The sequence below is a fragment of the Curcuma longa genome, chromosome 7 (genome assembly GCF_044706935.1).
Source record: "Curcuma longa cultivar G26 ecotype Majalengka, Jawa Barat chromosome 7, ITB_CL_G26_1.1, whole genome shotgun sequence".
NCBI lineage: Eukaryota > Viridiplantae > Streptophyta > Magnoliopsida > Zingiberales > Zingiberaceae > Curcuma > Curcuma longa.
Genome location: NC_133867.1, coordinates 5,333,707 through 5,355,551, shown reverse-complemented (window position 1 = coordinate 5,355,551; position 21,845 = coordinate 5,333,707). Strand labels below are relative to the sequence as shown.

Sequence of the window (21,845 nt, the reverse complement as noted above, 5' to 3'; positions counted from 1 at the left end):
TTCATCTTGCTAATATATTTTATAAAAATTTCATAGTCGATCTCAGCTTCCAAAAAACTTATTCTATGCATTTGATATTTTTAAAATATCTTATTAATTTGTGTCGATGTTTTATTTAATTTTATAGGGTTGAATTGAAGAGCTCAAATAGTGAGCTGAAGGGTTGAGCAGATCGGTAGAGTTGAACAGAGTTGATGAGGTCGATAGAGATGAGCAAAATTGTGGAGCTAAGAAGGTCGACGGAGCCAAACATAAAAAGTTGAAAGGGTTGGCAGAATTGAGCAGAAATGGGGTCAAAGAGGTCGTCCTTTGTTAGGAAGATTTTGTCAAGGAAGTAGACCTTTGTTGGGAAAATTACTTGGAAACTATGCCTCTATTGGGAAGACTCTTCAAAAGAGATAAGCCTTTATTGGAAAAACTTCTTGAGGAAGTAGACCTTTGTTGGGAAAACTCTTTGAGGTAGGCTTTCCTTGACTCGGAGAGGTATGCCTCTAGATCTTTGTTAAGAAGACTCCTCAAGGGAGGTAAGCCTTTATTGGAAAAACTCTTCGGGAGAGATCAATCTTTGTTGGGAAAATTCCTTGGGGGAGGTAGGCCTTTCTTGGGAAGGCTTCTTAGGAGAGGTCAACCTTTTTTGGGAAGGCTCCTCGGGAGGTAGGTCTTTGTTATGATGACTTCTCGGAAGATAGGCTTTGTTGGGAAGACTCTTCGGGGAAGGAAGGCCTTTGTTGGTAAGACTCCACAGAGGAGGTAGGCTTTTATTGAGAAGAGTTTTCGATAGGTAGATTTTATTGGGAAGATTCTCAAGGGAGGTAGACCTTTGTTAGGAAGACTCCTCGGGGAGGTTAGTCATTGTTGGGAAGACTTCTCAAGGGAGGGAGGCCTTTGTTAGGAAGACTCCTCGAGGGAGGTAGGCCTTTGTTGGAAAGACTCCTCGGGGAAGGTTGATCGTGTTGTTAGAAAGATTTCTCGGAAAGGTAGACCTTTGTTGGGAAAGCTTTTGGAGATATAGACCTTTGTTGGAAAGATTCCTCGGGGATAGACCTTTGTTAAAAACAACTCCTCAAAAGAGGTAGGTGGCTAGTTGAGGTGGCCGACATAGTTGGATTGACTTAGTGTGGCTAGTCGAAATTGACACACCATGAAGGGTCTATGTTGACCAGTCTGAATCATGCCTTCCAGACCCTCTTTTGACCGAGTCAAAGACCGAGATGATTAACACAACAAACAAATTCAATAATCTATTAAATAAATAAAAAAGTAAAAATTTTAAATTATCAAATACATTTAAATTAAAAATAAAGTAATATTTAAATAAATCAACTAAATTTAAACCAAATTTAAAATTATAAAAAAATCAAATCAAACTCGAATAACCTTTTTGACTATTTAGTTAATTTTAAATTTAATATAACTTGACTTGTGGTAACTTTATCAAATAACCTTAAACAACATGAAACTTAACTTACTAATTTATCCGATAGCAATTAGCCACGCTTGGATGATGTCTTGATTGAATATAATATCAAAGTTTTCAAAGGTGCATAGAAAGTTAAAAAAAATTAGGTTACTCATCTACATATTTCTAATTTACTTTTATAATCAATAGAAATTATTTTAGTGCTTAATCGATCATCTTCAGAATTAATAAGATTATAAAAATTTTAAATACATTTATTAAAAAAATACATGAAAAGTTTGTAGTATTTAATTTCAATTTTAGAATCTTCTTTGAGAAATTTGATGGATGTAATTAGTAAAAGGAAATTCAAATTTTATTACATGTCCTTAAAAAAATTCTTTAAATTCTAAAAATAAGCTATCTAATTTTTTTATATGAATTAGTAAAATAAATTATATATATATATATATATACATACAGGGCCAAAGCCCAATTAATTGTCGAAGCCCAATTAAAATAAATATATGCATAACCAAAGGCCCAGCAATCTGCGAACAACCTTATAAACCCCGAGCAAGCAACAGGGAGCCGAATTAGGGTTTAAGCCTAGAGGAAGGGCGCTGCTTCGTCGTCGTCTCCCCTTGCTTCGGTTTCGCGTGCATCGTCTCTAGGACCAGGAGCAGTTCTTGCCTTGAAACATGGCGGTTGTTAGCTTTTCCTCCCTCGCTCTTTTTGGAATTGTTCCTTTGGAAGGAATGCTTTCTGTCGCCTGATTGGTTTGGTTTGTGCTTGCTTGTCTTGAATGCGATCAGGACTCTGTCGCCGTGAATCCCAAGGCGTACCCCTTGGCCGACGCGCAGCTGACCATCACCATCCTCGATCTCATCCAACAGGCCGCCAACTACAAGCAACTCAAGAAAGGCGCAAATGAAGGTCTTTTTTTTGTTGGGTTTCTCTCAAGATCCCTCCTGTTTCTTGTTTGTTTATTCTACTAGCCGTCTTGTTGGCTTTCGTGCCCTACACATGTTAAATTTTTACTCTGGGGTTTCTTGTTCCAGCCACCAAGACGTTGAATAGGGGGATATCTGAGTTCGTCGTGATGGCCGCGGACACAGAGCCGCTCGAGATCCTTCTCCATCTACCTTTGCTCGCGGAGGACAAGGTGTGCCTTCTCAGTTTGACACAATATGCCATTGCTAGTTTATTCCCCTCCCCCTTTTTGAATTGGTGGTATTGAATTTAAACCGTCTGTAACATTGTGTGAGTGGTTGTCTTGCTTTGGTATCTCTAGTATGTTTGATTCTTTAATTAGTAATTGCTAATATTTTTGACCCATTTGAGAATTGGCAGGAAGATACTCTTAACAATGTTGTTTTCTGATTGTGACCTTTTCACTATTTTGGTGAGATTGTAAATATTTAGATGAATAAATGACGTTGGCCATTTGTTCTGAACTGCATTATGATTATGCTCGATTTGTAAAGATATATCCTATATTTGAAAGCTTACATTTTCTGGTCATTCAGTTTTGTCTACTTTTCATATAATAGGAGTGTTCATGGAACAGTTTTTCTGAGCTCATTCCTTTGAAGTAAGGAGCATTTATTGGGTTCATTTGTTTATTCATCCACGTTCTACATAGAGATTCATACAGATAACTTAAGTGTAATTTTGGTACCGTGTAGAGATTTATGATATTATATCCCTTTTGTTGGGATAGCGTATAATAGTGTAAGTGTTTGCATTAATGCATCTGTACTCAGAGTAGTTATGCTTGTTAATAGCATATCTATTGGGGAGGTATAGGGTTTTGTCCAAAAAAGCATTGCATTTGCCTTATATTAATGATTATTGCATTCCTCGTGTTTTACTATGTGATCCTTTCTAGGTTTGTAGGGATGTGGCAAATAGGTGCCACCATTGAGTTTAGTTTAACATATTTGAGTTAGAGCATCTTAGAGAAATACATGGATACCTTTGTATGAGTTATGATTTATTGTGTTTTGGCTTAACAAACATATGTTTTGATTGGCTTGCTAGTTTGTTACTGCCAATATTTTGGTATTATATTGAGATGCTATTTTTTAGAAACGTTATTTAGTAGATCAAAAGAAAATTCCAACGTAAATGTTTGAGGATTTGTTTTTGGATCAAACAATATATGTGAATATGCAATTTCGATGAGTGAATTTATTTCTCATGCAATGTCTTATGGTGTTTCTGGGTATCATTTGGTGTTCCTTCTCTGCAATTTTCCTACATTGCTTGAGAAGTCTTCTTTAAACCATGTTTTAGTCAGACAACAAAAACTAAAACATTTTTAGAGAACTTTATAAAGGTTAAATACTGTCAATGATATTCAGAGTTAACCTTATAAGATGAATCCACTTGTGTTCTATCTTGAAAATTTTTTCTGACCATTGGGTAGAAGATTAAAAGTTTATAAAATGAACTTTGCTATGCATCTTTTAGAGCTTATTTGCAAATCTATATAGAAGTTTGGTGGTATCAGATGGCAGTAATATGTCCAAAAATGTTCTAGTTGAAACAGGCATTTTAACTTTATCATAACAATTGCAAAAGATATTTGAAATCACGAACAGGTTTGTTTAAGCAAGCATATGCAGAGTCAATTTTTTCTGCTTCAGGTTTTGGCTATTTAGAAATAGTCTGCATAAACAAGGCGGGTACAATATCCTTTTCATGCCTTTATATCTACTTGCATCCTCATCTTTTGCCATAAAAAAAGAAAATAAAACTCTTATCCAGGGTTCTACTGTACTTTGAGAGGATATTTACCTGGATTTATTATTATTATTATTATTATTATTATTATTATTATTTAAAAAATCACTATTTCATGCCTACTTGGTTAATCCTACTCCCAGTTTTCTGCAGACTAGTCTCTTTTCTTCGATGATCATGTATTGTTGCAACGATCATTATAGGAGTTTTCACGGATATAGTCGAGTTGGTACTCAAATGGTAGATTTGCAACAAATATCATTATAGTTCGTTCACAATTAATTCTCTGTGCTGGAGTACATTTGAGTCGCAATTGGCTTAAGGAACATTGCCTTTTTCTGATTGGTTTACATGTCCATGACTCGTTAAGAAGCCACAGATAGCAAAAGTGTTAATGCTTAGAACTGATATTGCATCATTTCGATTTAAGTTGCCATTTAGTGATTGGTATAGAGGCCGGCTGATAATATTAGTAATATCAGAAGTTACTAAAGAAATGAGTCAAAACTTAGAAGTTATCGATTCTCTACCAATAAAACTGTGCATTAGCCGAGTTATCCAGAATTAAACCAGTAGTATATCATCTCAATTCTGTCCAAATATGTTGCATTGATTTATTCAACTGTAATTGACCCTTGCTTTCGTGGTTATATTTTAAGATGCAATGCACATGCAATCACTTTTAATCTGTCATCTTTGATTAATCATTCAGTTTTGTGATTGTAGAATGTGCCATATGTCTTTATTCCTTCCAAACAAGCTCTTGGCCGGGCTTGCGGAGTCACCAGACCTGTGATCGCTTGTTCAGTGACCAGCAACGAAGGCAGCCAGTTGAAATCCCAAATCCAGCAGCTCAAGGTGAACTTTTAATCTATATATTTCAATTTTCTCTGTTATCTGTATGAAATTTCCTTGATTTTTATCCATCTGATGATGTTACTCCAGGATGCAATCGAAAAGCTTCTCATCTAGATAATAATAAGCTTTGCTTTCGGCATGATGGGCTTCCTGAAGTCTTGAGTGATGATATATCATATCCCCATCTTTTATATGTTTTGCTGAAAGACATTGAACTCTCTTGTGCTGAAAGATATTGTAACTCGAACAAGGTTGCAGAATGAAATTCAGGTTTTTTGTGATCATGTTTCCAAAATTTGTTTTTTTTGTCCTTATTCTACTTTTAGTAGATCTATGTTTTGGACAGAGTGCTGTGGATGCATCATTACTGCCTTGTAGCTTTTGTTTTCTTCTTCCATCGTATCAAATCACTCGGACATGACCTTTCATGCAGATGCAAAGCTTGTTCAAGTTTCCTCTCATTCTGTGGTCCTCCACTTTGGTGCAACAGTTGCATCGAAGTAGGACAAAGTTTTTCAACAGTTGAGAAAGGGCAAAACATGAACTCCCACAGTTTCACTTGAGTATCTATACACCAAGAGATTGAAACAATTGAAGGTAGCTCATGGATTTAAGATCATGCCTCCGCACTTGCACTTCCAGCTCAGAGGCTTGTAGATGGAGTTGCTGTCGTCGCCGCTGAAGCTCACCGCGGCGGCGGCCGAGAAATGCTTGGCCGGAGTCCTCTCCTGTGGGATCGCCGGCACCTGAACCGCCTCGCACTGGCCGCAGCTGAGGCACCTCCCTTCGCACCGCGGCGGCCTCGACCCGATCATAGCCGCTGCGACGCCGCCGCCGCCGCCCTCTTCTCCCTGTCCCTGATCAAACACAGCGTCGTCCATCACAGTCGACACAGCAGGAAGCAAGCGACAGCGGCAAAAGTCGTACCTTGGCAACCGCCTGAGGCTCACGCAGGGCTCTGCCTTGTGTTCGTAGCACAGAATGGACGGAGGCGAAGAGGAGGAGCAGGGAGAGGAGACGAGCAGCATGCCTTGCAGTGCTGATGCTGCCGCCGAAGAAAGACATTATTGCCTACATCTGGTCCATGCATATGATTGTGTGTATATATATATAGTTGCTCTCAGAGGAGATTGGAAGAGAAGAGAGCAAAGCAAAAGGAGGAGGAGGAGATTGGAGAGATGATTGGCAGTGGCATCTGGTGCAGATGGGCAGCCTGCAAAGGTGTACTATTTGGGCAGCTAAATGAATGCATTGATAACCATAAAATCCTGCTTTGCTAGGCAATCAGTCACGCAGACTGCAGAGCCAGATGAAAGGGAAAGGACAGCAGCAGTTGGAGGAAAAAAGGGTCTCAATTTCAAAGTGAGGCCTGCGATAACAGCTGGTGACTTAGCTTACTTGTAGTTGGGGTGGCAGTAGGGTGGTGCTGCTGGTGGTGGTGGGTGGTGGCTGCTGCTGCTGAGCAGTGCCACTACCACACGGCAAAGCTCCTTTCGCTTGACAAGAGATGGAAATGGAGTGAGAGAGTTGTTGAGGGCGTGTTGTTTCTTGATTAAGGAGGGATGGGGGTGAAAAGAGGATATGACCATACGTAGCTGAGAGATGTTCTCTGTACGTTATGCATGGGACCATGGGACACGGATTAACAATAAAAGATTGATGAATCTTTCTCTATTTTGATTCACCCTTCTTGTTCTTCACAAATGATCCTCTGTGTTTTTTCCCATTCTAAGAAGAGTTGACAGGGTGAGATACGATTTCATAAATGTTACCAGTAAACAAGATTTTGATATAAAAATAAAGATTTTTTTTTAAAATTCACTTCATTTACAAATCATTTAGCTGAAGATATCTTCTATAAGTTAGATAGTCATGTTGAGCTGCTCCTGTTGTAGCAGCAACTGTTTTCTTGATCTATTCTATTAATCAAGAAAGCATTGAACACAACATTCTTAAGTGTTATGCACGATTCCTCGGTAACCTCTAGTTTGATCAGGAAAACGATTGAAAATGATTAGGTTACAGATTCAGCAAAGAGACAGACAAGCAAGAGCTCTGTTTGAAAGGCAACATCGCCGGTGAGAGGGGAACTCCTTGCCTTGAGATGTTTATGATCACATCTTTCTCCAAACTGGAATCTCCTCTGGGAAAAACATTCGACAATCTATAAATAGCAAACCATATATGAGTAAGTCCAGTCCATTGCATAAGTTAAGTGGCAGCAAAGCCCTTGAAAAATTAGTCGTCGCCATTCACAACAAAATCTTAGAATTGTTTTGAGAACCACAACATGAGCAACTAATCCTTTTTTCTATCAGTTTTAGTGTCGTCTTCCTCTTGCTCCAAAGTGTCGCTGCTCTGCTCGGTGGACGATTTTGATTCATCAAACTCCAACAGCTGTAAACATTTCAGAGTCGATATCAGATTTTGAACCAATGATCAAACACATGTTTAATAAAACCGAACTCACAACTCCAACTATGAAAACAATAGCAACAATTATAAACATTGCGAAAAGGAAACCAATGTCAACAATCACAGTATATTGTCATTTATTTGCTACTCATGCACTTACATTAACCAGCTAGAGATTGTTTATCACTGATAGAAGGTGGCCTAGTTTTAGTGTATGCCAACTCTTAATCACCCAATGACCTCGACAGATTATTGGGGCCACATGAAATTCAATTTCTAATTGCATAGAGGCTTATGTGATAAATATTTGAAAAAGCGGCATCGACCGATAGGATCAATATCTAACACAAGTCATTCCCATTCCTACTGCATTCCTTTTGTATGATTCAAGATCAGCATAGATGGACATAGCATCATGCTAAGGTATTATGTTGATACCATCAAGATTTCTTAACTATTGTGTGGAACAGATTTTTTTCCTCTTCCAATAATTTCCTATTTGTGCTTCTCTCATTCCTTTTAATGCTTTTACAGCGCTCCTGCTTCTCAAAATCCAGGAAGTACAAAGTTCAACTCTAGCGATCAACTAAAGCTAGCACTTCAAGTTATTAATGTTCCAATTCCTACTATCTTATATGAAACTCATCATGAACAACAGCAACCCTAATTCAGTGCTCAAAAAAAACCTAAATCTTATGTTCATGAACTCTATGATATTGAAGTAAAACCTCAAGGCTTATCCTCCTCGACATAACTCAAAAGGATAAAACCATAATAATCCCTATCAATCTTCAAAAAAATCCTTGAAGAAGATTTTGATTCAATAAATTTTCTTTCATAGATCCTGTCAAATTAAATATTCCAATTCTACTCAGTTGAATCACACATTAAACATAGAATGAAATCCCTGAGAAGGAGTTATAGTTCAGTGCTATTTAAATTTGTTAATGGAATAGGAAATTAAGCAATATGCTATAAATGCATGAGTTTGGCACCAACCTGTTTTACTTCCCCATTCCATAGGCAATGGGCTGCTAAAAAACCAATAACGCCGGGTACTATATAAAGCAGAGCAGGCTGCATGTGGCCAAAGCATGAGATTTCAATGTGAAGACAGAAGTGTTGAACATATAATAGTACCATACAGCTTCAGTTGTTCACCTGTGCAGCTTGGAACCAATTCATGATTATGATTGTAAGGATCAGACCAACTGTATATCCAAAAAAAGCACTATTGAAGTAGTGTATTTGCTTTCCCCTTGACACATCAAAGCGCAATGCCAATGCAACAAAAATTCCTGGGCAGAGCAAGCATGTCAAGGCTTGAGAAAACAATAAAGAAAACTATGATAAAGCTTTCTGATGCAAACTGAAGCTTGGAGATATTTTGAAAAATCTCACTGCATCAGAATCAAAATAATAATAATAAATAAATAAATAAACAAAAATAAATGAGTAAAAACATGGAAAACAAAATCATATCCATGAGGAAGCAGATAAGAATTAGAAGCAGAAAAGTTACGCTTTAAGTTTTGTCATCATTTGTATCCCAGACAGATTGCTTTATAGCATCTAATTTCTGCCTACAGCAAGTCTTTAGAATCCTCTACAAAGAAGAATGAGTTCTTTTCATTTCGCCAGAATACTACCACACTATCCCTGTCTATACTTCCAATTTTCTCAGTCATCTATAATATGTAACGAGGCAAAAATAACCCAACCTATTTATTTTAACACAAGAATACTAGCAAGCTGAACCAAGAAAGATATCCTTCAAAAGCTCTGTTGGCAACAGCATAATTTCTACAACATGGGACACCCTAAAAGCACATATACGGATGGTTCACTCTTTTACGAACTCCATGAGATCTTGATATGAATTAGTCTTGGGAAAATCAAGAAAGGCTATATAGGTAAAACATTCTATGGTCTCATTAGACAAGAACAAGCTCAACTTGACAATAGAAAAATATCAATTAGTTATTGCATTATTACGTAATCCAGTTGGTGAAGCTAACATGCAAGATCATGTTTAACTCAATCTTCAGGACAATTTCATAAAATAGTTGAAGCAAACCAAACATGAAAAACATAGATAATCTCAACCAAGGTAAAACAAACAGAATGCCGAGGACCTTAGTATGCTTCATGGTAGCACAAAAAAAAAAAAAACAATTGCATTGATGCAAACAAGGATACACGACAAATTGATATAGAAAATCAGAAACCTAGCTGCTCAAAAGTTAGGCCTGTGGACAAGTCAAGCTGAACCAAGTTCAAATATTTTCAATTCGAAGATGTTTATTGGAAAAAAATGAGTTCCAAAATTTGCATAAGCTTGTTCATTATAATTTTGATAATTAAGAAAATGCCCTAAGAATAATACAGGTATAGAGTTGATGAGTCACCATAAAACTTTGGAAGAGTTTTAAAGAGATTAAGGCATGATATAACTATTTTTTAAAAAAATAAAAAATTTACAATTTGGTTTCATGTCTAGATGAGGGTTAGTTGCAGGTGAGGCCGTGAGGGTTCTGATGAGGCAAGTGGCTTCTTCCTCCTCCAGTATGTGTTCCTCCTACTCCTCTTTTAATGACATTATGACTAGGCACAAGCCCGTCACTTGTTCTTGCCACTATTCCTATTAGGGTTCAGCACAAGGATGGAATAATCAGTCCACCAGCAGGATGTCTAGTTTTGGCCACATCCATATCCAAGCTCAGAACAAACTTTAAACTTTGTTTTATTGTTAGCTTAAAATTTTGAATGAAGATAAAAAAAGTAAGCTTTTGTCAATCCAAGTACTATACAAGTTCATGAGCAATTGAGCATTTAGTTTGTTTGCAGTCTATGAGAAATTGTCAACTTAGCCCATTTGTGAGTGACAGTAAAACAAAGTTTTCCCTTGTGGAACTAAGGTCAAATTACTGTCAAATAGCTTCACAGACTTCATAACACCAGCAAAATTATTAACATATTTCTCATTGCATACCCTAATGTTACGAGTCTTAAAGTTGGATAAGTTACCAGGAATAACAATATCCCCAAGACCAAGCATCGAAAATGGTCGTTCGGCATCAGAAGTTGGAAATAGAAGCTGTTGGTAAGATAAAAGATTGCATTAACGAAAGCAACAAAAAGTATTATAAGCAAACGGCCAAATACACCAAATAACTAACCTTTATTGGAGCATCAAAAGACTTAGCAACACTAACCATCACTGGCGTGAAGAAGACCCAAAATATATCATAGAAAAACAGTCCAACCTTAATTTAAGATATGGAGAGTCAAAAAACACAAAATTAGCTGCTAAAAATATTTTTTAAAAATATATATATGTCTGGAGTTAAGGGCTTATAAGGTTCAAAGATCTAAAAAAATCCTTGATAAGACAACCATAAAATCATGGCATATATACATATGGATATCATAATCACAATAACATAGAATGAAGCAGCAACCTATGAAATGCAGAACACCGCAAGCAATGCTGTTACAAAGCTTAGGGTGCAAGCATAGTATCTACACAATTTGGGGGTTTTGAGCAAGTATACTGCATGAAGTTGGGTAGGGCTCCCTAGGAAGTAAAGTTTTCCAAAAGCATATCTTATTTTCATAATCGCACGATGGATCCTGTTATAATAGTGAATAAAGCTGCTCAAGTAGCTTATATGAGTGATATAATAGCCTCTATTAGTAACTTCTTCCCCAACATTATGCACAATATTTTATGTTAATTTTCTTCTGCTTTATCTTATATTGATATGGGAAGACAATCTGAAAGTTCAAAAAAAGCATGAAGAGATACATGATATCAAAGACATGATCTACAATTATAACCTGATGTGTTGAAAATTTCCAATGACAGGAAATATCAAACTAGTGTAGCTTTGAGGAAAATGCATAGGACCACATTTTTCTTGACAAATCTGTCAAACTTGTGAAAAGTTTATATCATGCAGTCAACTTCTAAGGAATCTGCCTCAAAGTATCCATGTGGACATATTTTCCCTAGTCCTTTATCTAGGAGCATCTCCATATAATAACATCGCCACCTTTGCAATATTGTATGCAGGTAAGAAAATGCATAGAACCACATTTAAACCAGAACCAAATAACAAGAAATAATTCAGAAAAGAGATATGTTGTATTTTAGTACTGGAAGAAGAAAGAATGATCCGATCTTACCAAAAGAATTGCACCAGTTTTAAATGAACCCAATGACAACATCTCGATTCCCTGCACAAAGAAGAAGAGCTTGAAATACATTCTGGGGAAAATGGTAAACAAAAATGTTGAATTGTTCCACGTTGATACCCTATTTTTGAAATACATCCCTCCGATATTTAAGTACAAAATTAAATACCAAATAAATACTACGGAGGAGACTAATAGATAAATAACATGTTACACTGTTTGTAGGCAAAATAAAAAAGACTTATTATAGTATTATGTTAGTGAGTTCATAATAACCTCTGTTTAGTAAGTAACATGTCAAACTGTTGATACACAAGATCGAATTAGATTTATTATGGTACTTTGGCAATAAGTTCACAGAAACCTCTATTTGAGTGTGTGCATGTCCACGACATGCATTTTTGTACAATCTCTATAAGTATTATCTGAGGTATAGCAAAAAGTTCCTAGTAACAAACCAAATTCTGCAAGTAATGCTAGTTCCCTTGTCTCAGCACGAGTATAATCTGTAATACCTCAAAACACTATTATAAACTCTAATATGTTATTATTACAGTATCTGCTGATAACTATTATAAATATTTATGATGCTTTTGCACATCTTGACTCTTTTGCTACGCAGACAGATTAGGCAAAAAACAAGAGGAAAAAGACAACAAATTAGCAGTTGTTTAACATCACAAGTGATGGTATCAAACAGCAGCTAGGAGCAAGTAAAGAAGTGTACTAAGATAGAATTACATGCTTAAAATAAAATTATAATTCTTTTGCTGTTCTGAGATCGATATTTTTATGCAATGGCTTTGTACAAAATCTAAATTTTACCAGAATGAAGAAGTGTGCAAAAATATCAGATCATTAACAAAGACAACAAACTGGTAATTGAATCAGAATTGGTACAAGGAAAGATGAAAGTCTTCCCACAATCACACTATTAATACAAGCTAAAAAGTAACATACAAAACTAAAAGGGAAATAACAAGAACTTTATTTCCCAGGTAGAAGCTATAATCTAATTTTGCAAAAGATATAGACAACGAACAAAATGGACAGGAAACTAAGCATATCAACCAACTACATCATACAAGTAACACAAAAGTCAAAGAAATAACCATGTTGTTTAGGAAGAGAACTAACCTGAATGCAGAATGCAATGCCCAAGATATTGTTTGCCAGCCAATGCTTTTTAAGAGCATACCAAACACAGAAAAGAGTTCCTGGTATTGATGCAACAACCTGAGATCTAGTGAATTCCAGAGAAGCAGCTGCAACAAGGAACGTTGAGAAAATAAATTACCTCAGAAGATAAAAGCAATAGGGCATATAGCATAGGATTCTTCAGAGAAGTTTGCCACAAGCTGGTTGGGTACGAAAAGCCAAAAAAGTGTGTGCAAATGAATAAAAATGTAAATAATTCAGTAGTAATAAGAAACTGGTAAATGATTAGAGAGGAACAATCACATAAACTTGAATCTCAACAAGTTTATGATATACGATCAGCGGCTGACTTCTGCAAATTAATGTGAACAAAGTTGTACTTCAAACAATGTATATAATCAGTATGCAGTTAACTCACAACCTAATGCATAAGCAGTATGTTGCTTGATATATGGTCCACATTAAAACATTCAAAATAACTTATATTGATAAAACTAAATAAGTGAACTACAATGAGTATTAATTAACCTATGCAATCTACAATTAACACAAAATGTATATTTTTACAGGTAATTAACATATTTTTTAACCTATGCAATCCTTATTGTCTTGAAATATATTTGATCAACCTAAGCAATTCATGTCTTCTAGGTAGGATGTAAATCTTTGCAGGAGTATATGGTTTAGATAGCCATTTAGCCCCCTTCGGGATAATACATATGTAGCAGCTTAAGTACCACCTGAACTGTTTTTTGAAACTGTCTTAAAAAAAATCTACATTGTTCTTCAAAAGTTAGAGCTTGCCAGTTGCCACACAGCTTGTTAAGTGACAGCTAAGTAACAAAAGCTCCTGAATTTAATGACATGAGAAAGATTGACCATAAACTAAATGCAATTAACCAGCACAAAAGAACTAACATTATAACTGGCATTCAACAGGGACAGAACATAGACAAGTCAATAGCCAAGCATAAGTTATTAATATGGATTTTTATTTTCTAAGTTTTTCCATTGGAAATATAAAGTAAAAGTATGTTTGAATGAAGTTCACTAGACTGGCTCAATCCTTTCCATCTAAACTAAACTACTGTGTGCCCACTTTGCACAGTCTACTGAGCTTACCCTTATTGACTCAAAAATACTGTTCCATCATAAAACTATCCCTACTTACGGCAACCAAACTACCAGCCAAGGGATACTACATGTCTATCTCACATACTACTAGAATGGAAACGTAAAATTTATATTTTGATGAAGCATATTTTCTGGTATACATAACTCTATCATAATGATTTATTTGAAGTATCTTAAAAGCCACCACAAACATTTGACTATTTGAATGTCAAGAACACAATTAGTTTATGGTAGAGTTTACCTTGTTAGCTGGTAGTGTTACCATAGATTGTGGATATACAGGCTACAAGAAGCAATAGCGATACAAAATTTCAAGTAAAAAAAAAAAGGAAAGTCAATTTTTTCAAGATTTATGATGCTAATCACCCAAAAAATTATGCACCCACTAATTCAACTTGATACTAAATAAATAAATAAAATTCTTTTTAAAATACAATGGCATACAGTGAAAATAAGGAGCACGCAAAACGATCAGGTTGTCATTCCAGTGTTTTGGGAGAAAATGCTTGATTGATGGTAATAGTGTTGCCCTGTGTATCAATGATAGGTAAAAAGAGGCATTACATCAATAATTCTAGTAGATATCATCAATAACACATCTCATTCCCAAATAAAACAAAATTACTTACGAGAAAGCCACAATTCCCAGAATAAAGAAGTAAGATGTCAATACAGCATTGACCAGATCTTTAGAGAAATACTTGAAAAGAAGAAACAGTGATAACAGCATTGCACTCCCAACCAAAGGAAACCGCATGGCATGTTCGCTTGACATTGTCTCCTGCACATATTTCACGTTGTAACTTTGTAACAAATATTAATCTAAACCAACAGCATGTCAAGCAACAACAGACTCTTGCCTCAAAAGAAGAGTAAAAAATACTCACTGAGGGTGGTGTTGGCTTGACTGATCGATAACAACCAACATAAACAGTCAGGCATGCTGTCAAAATTACATTCACATTGGAATTTACTTTCACAACAAGTGGAGCTAAGGTCAACCCTGCAAGCAAAAAACAAACACAAAAACTATGACATAAATATGAAATTGGAGGCCTACAAATACAACATACTGTTTTAAAAAAAACTATTGCAGCACATCTTAATTGTAAAATGTTGCAAATACTATGAAAATGTAGCAAGCTTCAATGTAAAGGCTTAAACCGAGCAAAACACACACACACACACACACAAACAAAGATTTTAATATTTTATAAGCACATAAGCAAGATAGGATCATCCTTCAATGGGAGGGTCCCTCAAAGGCAATGGGCTTTTAAAAATGACCTATGTACATTTGTGGAGGGTCTTTACGAATTTTCCATCCCAAAATGAGGGGGAAATGTTATTGGAAAATCCATTTGCGCTCAAAATGTTCAATTGGACATCAAATAGTTGCAATTCATGATTGCTTGACTGAAGGGCAATAGGGATGGAGAAGAAGATATCTTCCGTCTCTGTGTAATTGCTCAAATCCTCAATCTGATCCAATACATCAAAGATGATATAAACTGCTTGCCTCATGTTTCCTATGTCTTTTTCTTTTTTCCAATTAGTCTCAGATGATTCATAAATCAACATATTGGATTGGTTTATGTCTATGAGGGCTCTTGCAACTTATGGTGCTAATGGATTGATATTGAAACCTTGTACCCGCACAAGTCATGGAAAAGGCTTGTGATGATCAGCATATCCAAGAAAAACAAAACCAAGCACATGAAAGCATACAAATTACATCCACAAAATAGAAATAAAATTATCTGAATTGCATGTTATGTAAAAAGATAAACAAATAAATAAAACTAAATAAACCAAAGGCAGCGTACCTAAAAGAGCAAAGTTTGCAAGTCGTTCATTTCTTCTCATTGTTGCAAACTCAAACTCTCTTGCAAGAGACGATTATACAAACTGGCAAGGAAGATATGATCTTTTTGTAAATGCTAAACGTTAACAATTCAGCAATAAATTAAGCAACAGAGTACAGTTATGATCCTCCCACAAATTGTGACCTGCATGAGGAAAGAAATAAACATAAAAAAAAATCACTTTCATCTCACACAAGTCAAATTCACAGTGGCAATAACTTGAAGGTGGCCAACAACCAACGCCCAATCAGATTGAAGGATTCTACAATTTCCACACAGGAAAAGGAAAGATCTTTAGCAACAAAGCCCACAACATAAAAACCTAGTTCCACGAAAGATAGAGAGATGTATCAGTCAACACCTACTTACTGAACAGTTAAAAAGAAGAACTAGCATTCAAGAATGAACAAACAAACAAAAACCTCCAAAATGCATAAAACTCAGAATTCAACAGAGATAATCCAAAGATAGTGAGCGGATCCATCGTGATCACCTCCGATGTCCACTACCAAACAAACAAAAACAAGTCGGAGATTCCAACACAGCCCTAATCTAACTATGACACTAATACACGAGCAAAGGGGGAAAAACAATTCTGGAGATACAAACAAGAGCGGAAAGAGGCCGATGGCGACAATCGTAAGGTATCAAAGAGTACAGACACTCTACCTCTTCCTGCAACCAAGGGAGGTCGGAAGGCCTCCTGGAAAGAAACCCTAGATCAGTTGCTTGCAATTTCTCGCAACTCCTCTCCGCGCTTCCGAGCGTTCCTTAGCAACCTGCGAGCGGCGACGGCGCGTCTCGAAACGTTAGCACCGAGCGGGTCGAGTCAAATCCTTTTATTATTTAAATATAAATAAAAAGCATTTTTTAATATTTTAATAGTGCGTCTATAATTGGTTTAATTTAGTTTTATGTTTTTTATTTTGAGGAAAATGACTGGACCCGAAGTTTCTAGATCCGGCCTTTTTACACACAAGCAAGGAAATCAATCCTTCGCTTTGCCCAAATTGGCGATGATCGACCAAGAACAGCAAGGATTTCGAATTTGAACGAGATTTATTTGATAAAACAGGAACACCAACGCCAGGAAGATGATCGAGATCGGAAAAGGAAAGGAAATCAGGGGACGATCTTGAAGGCCCTCATCTTCTCGATCCAAGAATTGAAGGAAGTTACGGTGTTGCGGAACCCTAAGAAGCCGTGCTCCTTGCTCTTGTTCATGCTGTCGAGGTGCTGAATCGGGGCGCCCAGCATCGCGTCGGCGAACCACCAGGTACCCACCTCGTCCAGCTTCGTCGGCACCAGATCGTGCTCCGCCACGATGTCCGCCCACACTGCTTCTTTGCCCCTCATCGCCTCCGCCAGCGTGAACCGCTCCGCGTCCTCCTGGTACCCCACCGCCTCCACCCCGAACTGCTCCGCCAGCGCCGCCCACAGATGCTTCCACTTGAACACGTCCCCGTTGCTGCAGTTGAACGCCTCGTTCCTCGCGTAGGGGTCGACGGCCGCCCAGATCTGCTGCTCCGCGATCAGATCCGCGTCCGACGCGTCGCTGAACCCGTCCCATGTGATCTGGCTTCCCGGCCACCGGAGCGGCGCCCCTTCCTTCCGGCAGATCGCCGCGTAGACGCACAGCGTGCCGATTAGGTTCATGAGGCTGGTGGGGGAGAAGCCGAAGATGGTGGTGGGGCGGTGGATCGACCAGGTCACGCCGCCCTCCTTCTTGGACAATTCGTCGAACAGGATGTCTTCCTGGTCGTAGTAGAAGTTGGGGACGGGGAGACGAGGGAGGTCCTCGCTGAAGGGCGGCTCATGAACCGGGACTTTGCCTTGGGCTTCGAAGGGGCCGAAGTAGTGCTTGCGCCCCGTCTGCAGGCAGACGTGACGGAGGTTGGGGGCGGAGGGGACAACGGCGGCGAGGACGTTACGGAGCATCGCCGCGTTGACGGCGCGGTTCTCGGCCTCGACGGTGCGATTGGCCCAGGCGACGTAGAAGATGTGAGTCACATCGGCGAGCGGGGAGAGCTTAGCGGAGGCGTCTTCGGGGTCGAGGACATCGCACTGGACGTAGTGGACGGGCAGGGCGGCATCGTCGGCGTCGGAGGCTGGGAGGAGAGTAGGGTTGGGCGGGCGGCGGGAGACAGCGTAGACCTTCCAAGGGCCGCCAGGGGTGTCGGAGAGCGGGAGGATGTCGACGAGGGACGAACCGACGATTCCGGTGGCGCCGATGACGAGGGCGACGCTCTCGTACTTGACGCCGAGGGAGGCGGCGGAGTCGTCGTCCAGCTTCTTCCTCGCCGCGCCGATGGCGCCCGCCCACCACCAACTCATGCCGACGGAGTTTCTCGTTCAACTGAAGAAGACAGTAGCGAAATGAAATGGGAATTGGTTGAATTATACTCATTTAAATAATAATTTAAATGAGTATAATTCAACATTAACACAGTGAAAGCAGTTTTTAATTGAAATGTTTCCGCAGTCTTTAGTTGAACTAATTAAGTGGAGACTAATCTAATCTTTCGCGGTAAACACGCAATTAACACTTCAACCAAACAACGTTTAAGAACATACACACCGTGACACCGAACGGGTTGAGTCAAATTCCGTCTGCTATATAGATTTAGAAAATTATTTAGTAACTAAAATTTTATTATTATTATTTTAAATATAAATAAAAAATACTTTAATGGTGCATCTATAATTTATTTAATTTAATTTTTTATCTTAAGGAAAATGACTCGACCCGAAGTTTCTAGATCCGGCCTTTTTTTGGATAAAAATAAATAAAATAAGATATAGTTTTAAATAGTTATTATAAAATATTTAAATATGTATACATGCATATGTATGCCTGAGATTTCGGGTTAAGTCCTCTTAGTAATATGTAGTGACTGAAGTGTTGTTTCAGCAGTAGACTCTTATCAAAATAATGATACCGTATCTTCAAAAAATCCCTTAGGAAGTTTTCTAATATAAGACCATTTTGACGATGAGACTGATCACTATAAAAAATTTACCATTATAATTTTTTTATCAAAGTGTCTTATCTTAAATGATAAGCATAGAAACATATGTTGCCTAAGGTTTTGAGTTTGAGTCTTCTTAGCAATATGTCTTTGTTAACTGAAGTACTATTTTGGAAATAGGCTCTAATCAATATAATTGCACCGTGCCTTCAAAAAATTCCTTAGAGAGTTTTCTGATATGGGACTGTTTCGACGGTGGGATCGGTCACTATAAAAAATTTATCCAATACAATTTTTGCTCCCGGGACATAGCTAAGTTGGTTACGACGAAATAGAATTGCAAAAGAGAACAAAAGTTCAAATCTCGATGAAACCGAGCAATACCCTCCTCCATCGTGACCAACTGTAGTTTCTCGATTTACCTCCTTGTAGATGATTGTGAGACTGACAATGTGAGACCGCTGGGTGGTGGATTTCATCTTTTTTTTTTCAGAAAAATAGACATATTCAAAATTTTAGATTTGTAAAGGCCCCATTTATACGAAAATAATTATTATTCATTATATATAACTTTTAATAATAAAAATATAAAAATAAATAAATAAATAAAATACTCAAAATTAATATTAATATATTAAAAAAGAGAAAAACTACAAATTACTTGAAAGATATAGTATCAAATACAAAATTTAAAGGCGTTCTTTTAAATTTTAGAAATTAATGATAATTTTTATGCTCACATTTTTAGTAATTTCTCTTTCAAATATATATACATTTATCGAGAAATAAGGCAGTAATGATGAAAAGAAGATCGACAGATCGATATAAATCTAAAACTAAAGGCATTTCGCTCCACTGATTCATTGACATACAAATCAAACAAAACAGAAATGAAAATAATTGGAAAAAGTTGGAACATTGAAGGAATGAACTCGAAGATTGACAGGATTTAAATATGAAGTAGTGATACTGCTAAAACAGAGATGTAAACATATTGAACCGAATGTTTTAAATAAAAATGAACGAGGAACCGCGATCACAATTAGAAGACCAAAAGGGCAAGATCATGTAGAACAAACATATGAAGAAAAAATTCAACAACGTAAATGGAAATTCGAATGGAAGATATTCCGAAGATGGCTTGTAAGATCGCAGATCGAAGTGAATGATTCACTGGATTTACAACGAGTCGCAGTCGCCGAAGAAATTCAGAATCGGAAGAACAAAAGGGTAAATCTCCTAGTAGAAGCAACAAATTGGAGAAAGAGATTCAAAACCATACTTCGAAACAGATCTAAGCAGGTTGATTCAAATGACTCAAACAAGAAATAAACGAGAAACCACAACGAATCGCAGTCACATGAAACAGATTCACAATCGGGAGAACAAAAGAAAATTTCGAACCGATGAATTGAGGAACAGATGCAACACTTGGAATCGAAAATGAGTCACTGGAACGCATGAAAGAAAGATCTACCACGTGTGTACCTTCGACGATCGCAGATCTGAGGGGATGGATGCTTCGCCATGGACGAACTGCGAGGAAATAGGCGACGGGAGGAAAAAAAATCGAAAACAACTCTCCACACGCCGAGCTGGTTCAGTGAAATTCCATTCAGTGCTATATTCCTATATATAGCTTTAGAAAATTATTTAATCACTAAATCTTTTTTATTATTGATACGACACGTCTTTATAAACCTGACGTGGTAATATAGAAGTCAATAATCGATCTAACTTGGCAGGTCAATGAGTCAATGATCAAATCCCATATGACTAATTCAATTGCGATTTCACTCAGTCAAATTGACACTCAATTACATCTTGGTCACTTGGCACTTCATCTTGGTCACTCGGCACTCAGTCGTTTGAGTCACTCGGCACTCGACCGTCTCGATCACTCGGCACTCGACCATCTCGGTTACTCGGCACTCGACCATCTTGGTCACTCGGCACTCAGTCATCTTGGTCACTCGGCACTCGGTCGTTTGAGTCACTCGGCACTCGACCGTCTCGATCACTCGGCACTCGCCTATCTCAATCACTCGACACTCGCCCGTCTCGATCACTCGGCACTCGGCCATCTCAGTCACTCGACGCTCATTTTTGAGTCACTCAGCACTCGACCGTCTCGATCACTCGGCCGTCTTCGATCACTGGACACTCGACCATTTTGGTCACTCGACACTTGGTCGTTTAAGTCACTCGGCACTCGACCGTCTCGGTCACTCGGCCACTCGACCACGACCCCGGCTATTTTGATCACTCGGATACAAAATCAGTTACCTTACTCACTCAGTCATACGCTCAGTCTTGACCTCGGCTGTCCACCATTGCTCTCGGCTCTAATCAGCTCAGCTGCTCAGTCTCTTTCCCGATCTCGATCGACTCTACCTCAACAAACCCGATCACTTTATGCCACTTCGGCGGAGTCCTTCTCTGGTACCTCCCTATCAAAAGGCAGCCTAGCAGCACCTAACAGCAAAACGCTCAAGCGTGCGGCTCTGCCACAAGATAAGGACGATTACTAGGTTGTCAGATCTTTATCCTCTCGAGTTTTCTTTCTCGGCTAAAAGACAAGAATAATCTACATGTCCAAGTCATAGGGTAATTATTAGGCCTGCAGACCATGTCCCATAAATGCTATCCTATCTGCTCGCTTATCAGCAATGTGTAGAATCTGTCCCCGCAGCTACCTCACACTTCCGCACAGATATCTCTCTCAGTGAGTATATAAACTCCAGACAGGTATGAAAACTTTCTCTCTAATTCCAGATTCTTCAAGCACTGCTTCTTCTTCTTTTTCGTTACTTCTCTGAACTGACTTGAGTGTCAGAGTAGTCTGTTGAAAATCTTGGTACCCAACTAATCCGTTTGTTCAGTGCTCTTCTTCTCCTGATTCTTTTCGCCGGTAGGGTTTGCTACGGTTGAGGTAGGAGGCATCAAACCGGAACAATTATTATTTAAATATAAATAAAAACTAATTTTTAAAAATATTTTAATAGTGCATCTATTATTGATTTAATTTAGTATTATGTTTTTTATTTTGAGGTACATGACTGGACCAGAAGTTTCTAGATCCGGCCTCTCACACACAAGCAA

The 21,845-nt window shown here is 38.0% G+C and overlaps 3 protein-coding genes across 5 annotated transcripts; 1 reads left to right on the top strand and 2 right to left on the bottom strand.

Annotated features, from left to right (window-relative positions):
• The first annotated feature begins 1,982 nt into the window (after positions 1-1,982).
• On the top strand, positions 1,983-5,288 carry LOC141832230 (uncharacterized). The gene is made up of 5 exons (XM_074719723.1): positions 1,983-2,106; positions 2,215-2,335; positions 2,461-2,564; positions 4,874-5,005; positions 5,093-5,288. Exons 1-5 carry the CDS (start codon positions 2,101-2,103, stop codon positions 5,117-5,119), a joined length of 390 nt encoding a protein of 129 aa, XP_074575824.1. The 5' UTR covers positions 1,983-2,100; the 3' UTR covers positions 5,120-5,288.
• Positions 5,289-7,188: 1,900 nt separating this feature from the next.
• On the bottom strand, positions 7,189-16,606 carry LOC141831518 (signal peptide peptidase 2-like). 3 transcript variants are annotated; one of them, XM_074718889.1, is made up of 13 exons: positions 16,444-16,606; positions 15,892-15,918; positions 15,736-15,817; positions 14,797-14,912; positions 14,539-14,690; positions 14,354-14,439; positions 12,755-12,882; positions 11,609-11,659; positions 10,600-10,686; positions 10,448-10,517; positions 8,582-8,718; positions 8,420-8,497; positions 7,189-7,402 (listed from the first exon to the last, which is right to left on the bottom strand). In XM_074718889.1, exons 3-13 carry the CDS (start codon positions 15,773-15,775, stop codon positions 7,304-7,306), a joined length of 1,044 nt encoding a protein of 347 aa, XP_074574990.1. In that variant the 5' UTR covers positions 15,776-15,817; positions 15,892-15,918; positions 16,444-16,606; the 3' UTR covers positions 7,189-7,303. The 3 variants fall into 3 exon arrangements, with proteins under 3 accessions (XP_074574990.1, XP_074574991.1, XP_074574989.1); XM_074718890.1 differs by lacking the exon at positions 15,892-15,918; XM_074718888.1 differs by having other exon boundaries at positions 15,736-15,918; positions 16,444-16,605.
• A 208-nt stretch (positions 16,607-16,814) lies between these two features.
• Positions 16,815-18,157, bottom strand: LOC141831517 (3-oxo-Delta(4,5)-steroid 5-beta-reductase-like). The gene has a single exon (XM_074718887.1). It carries the CDS (start codon positions 18,106-18,108, stop codon positions 16,897-16,899), a length of 1,212 nt encoding a protein of 403 aa, XP_074574988.1. The 5' UTR covers positions 18,109-18,157; the 3' UTR covers positions 16,815-16,896.
• Positions 18,158-21,845: the final 3,688 nt, after the last annotated feature.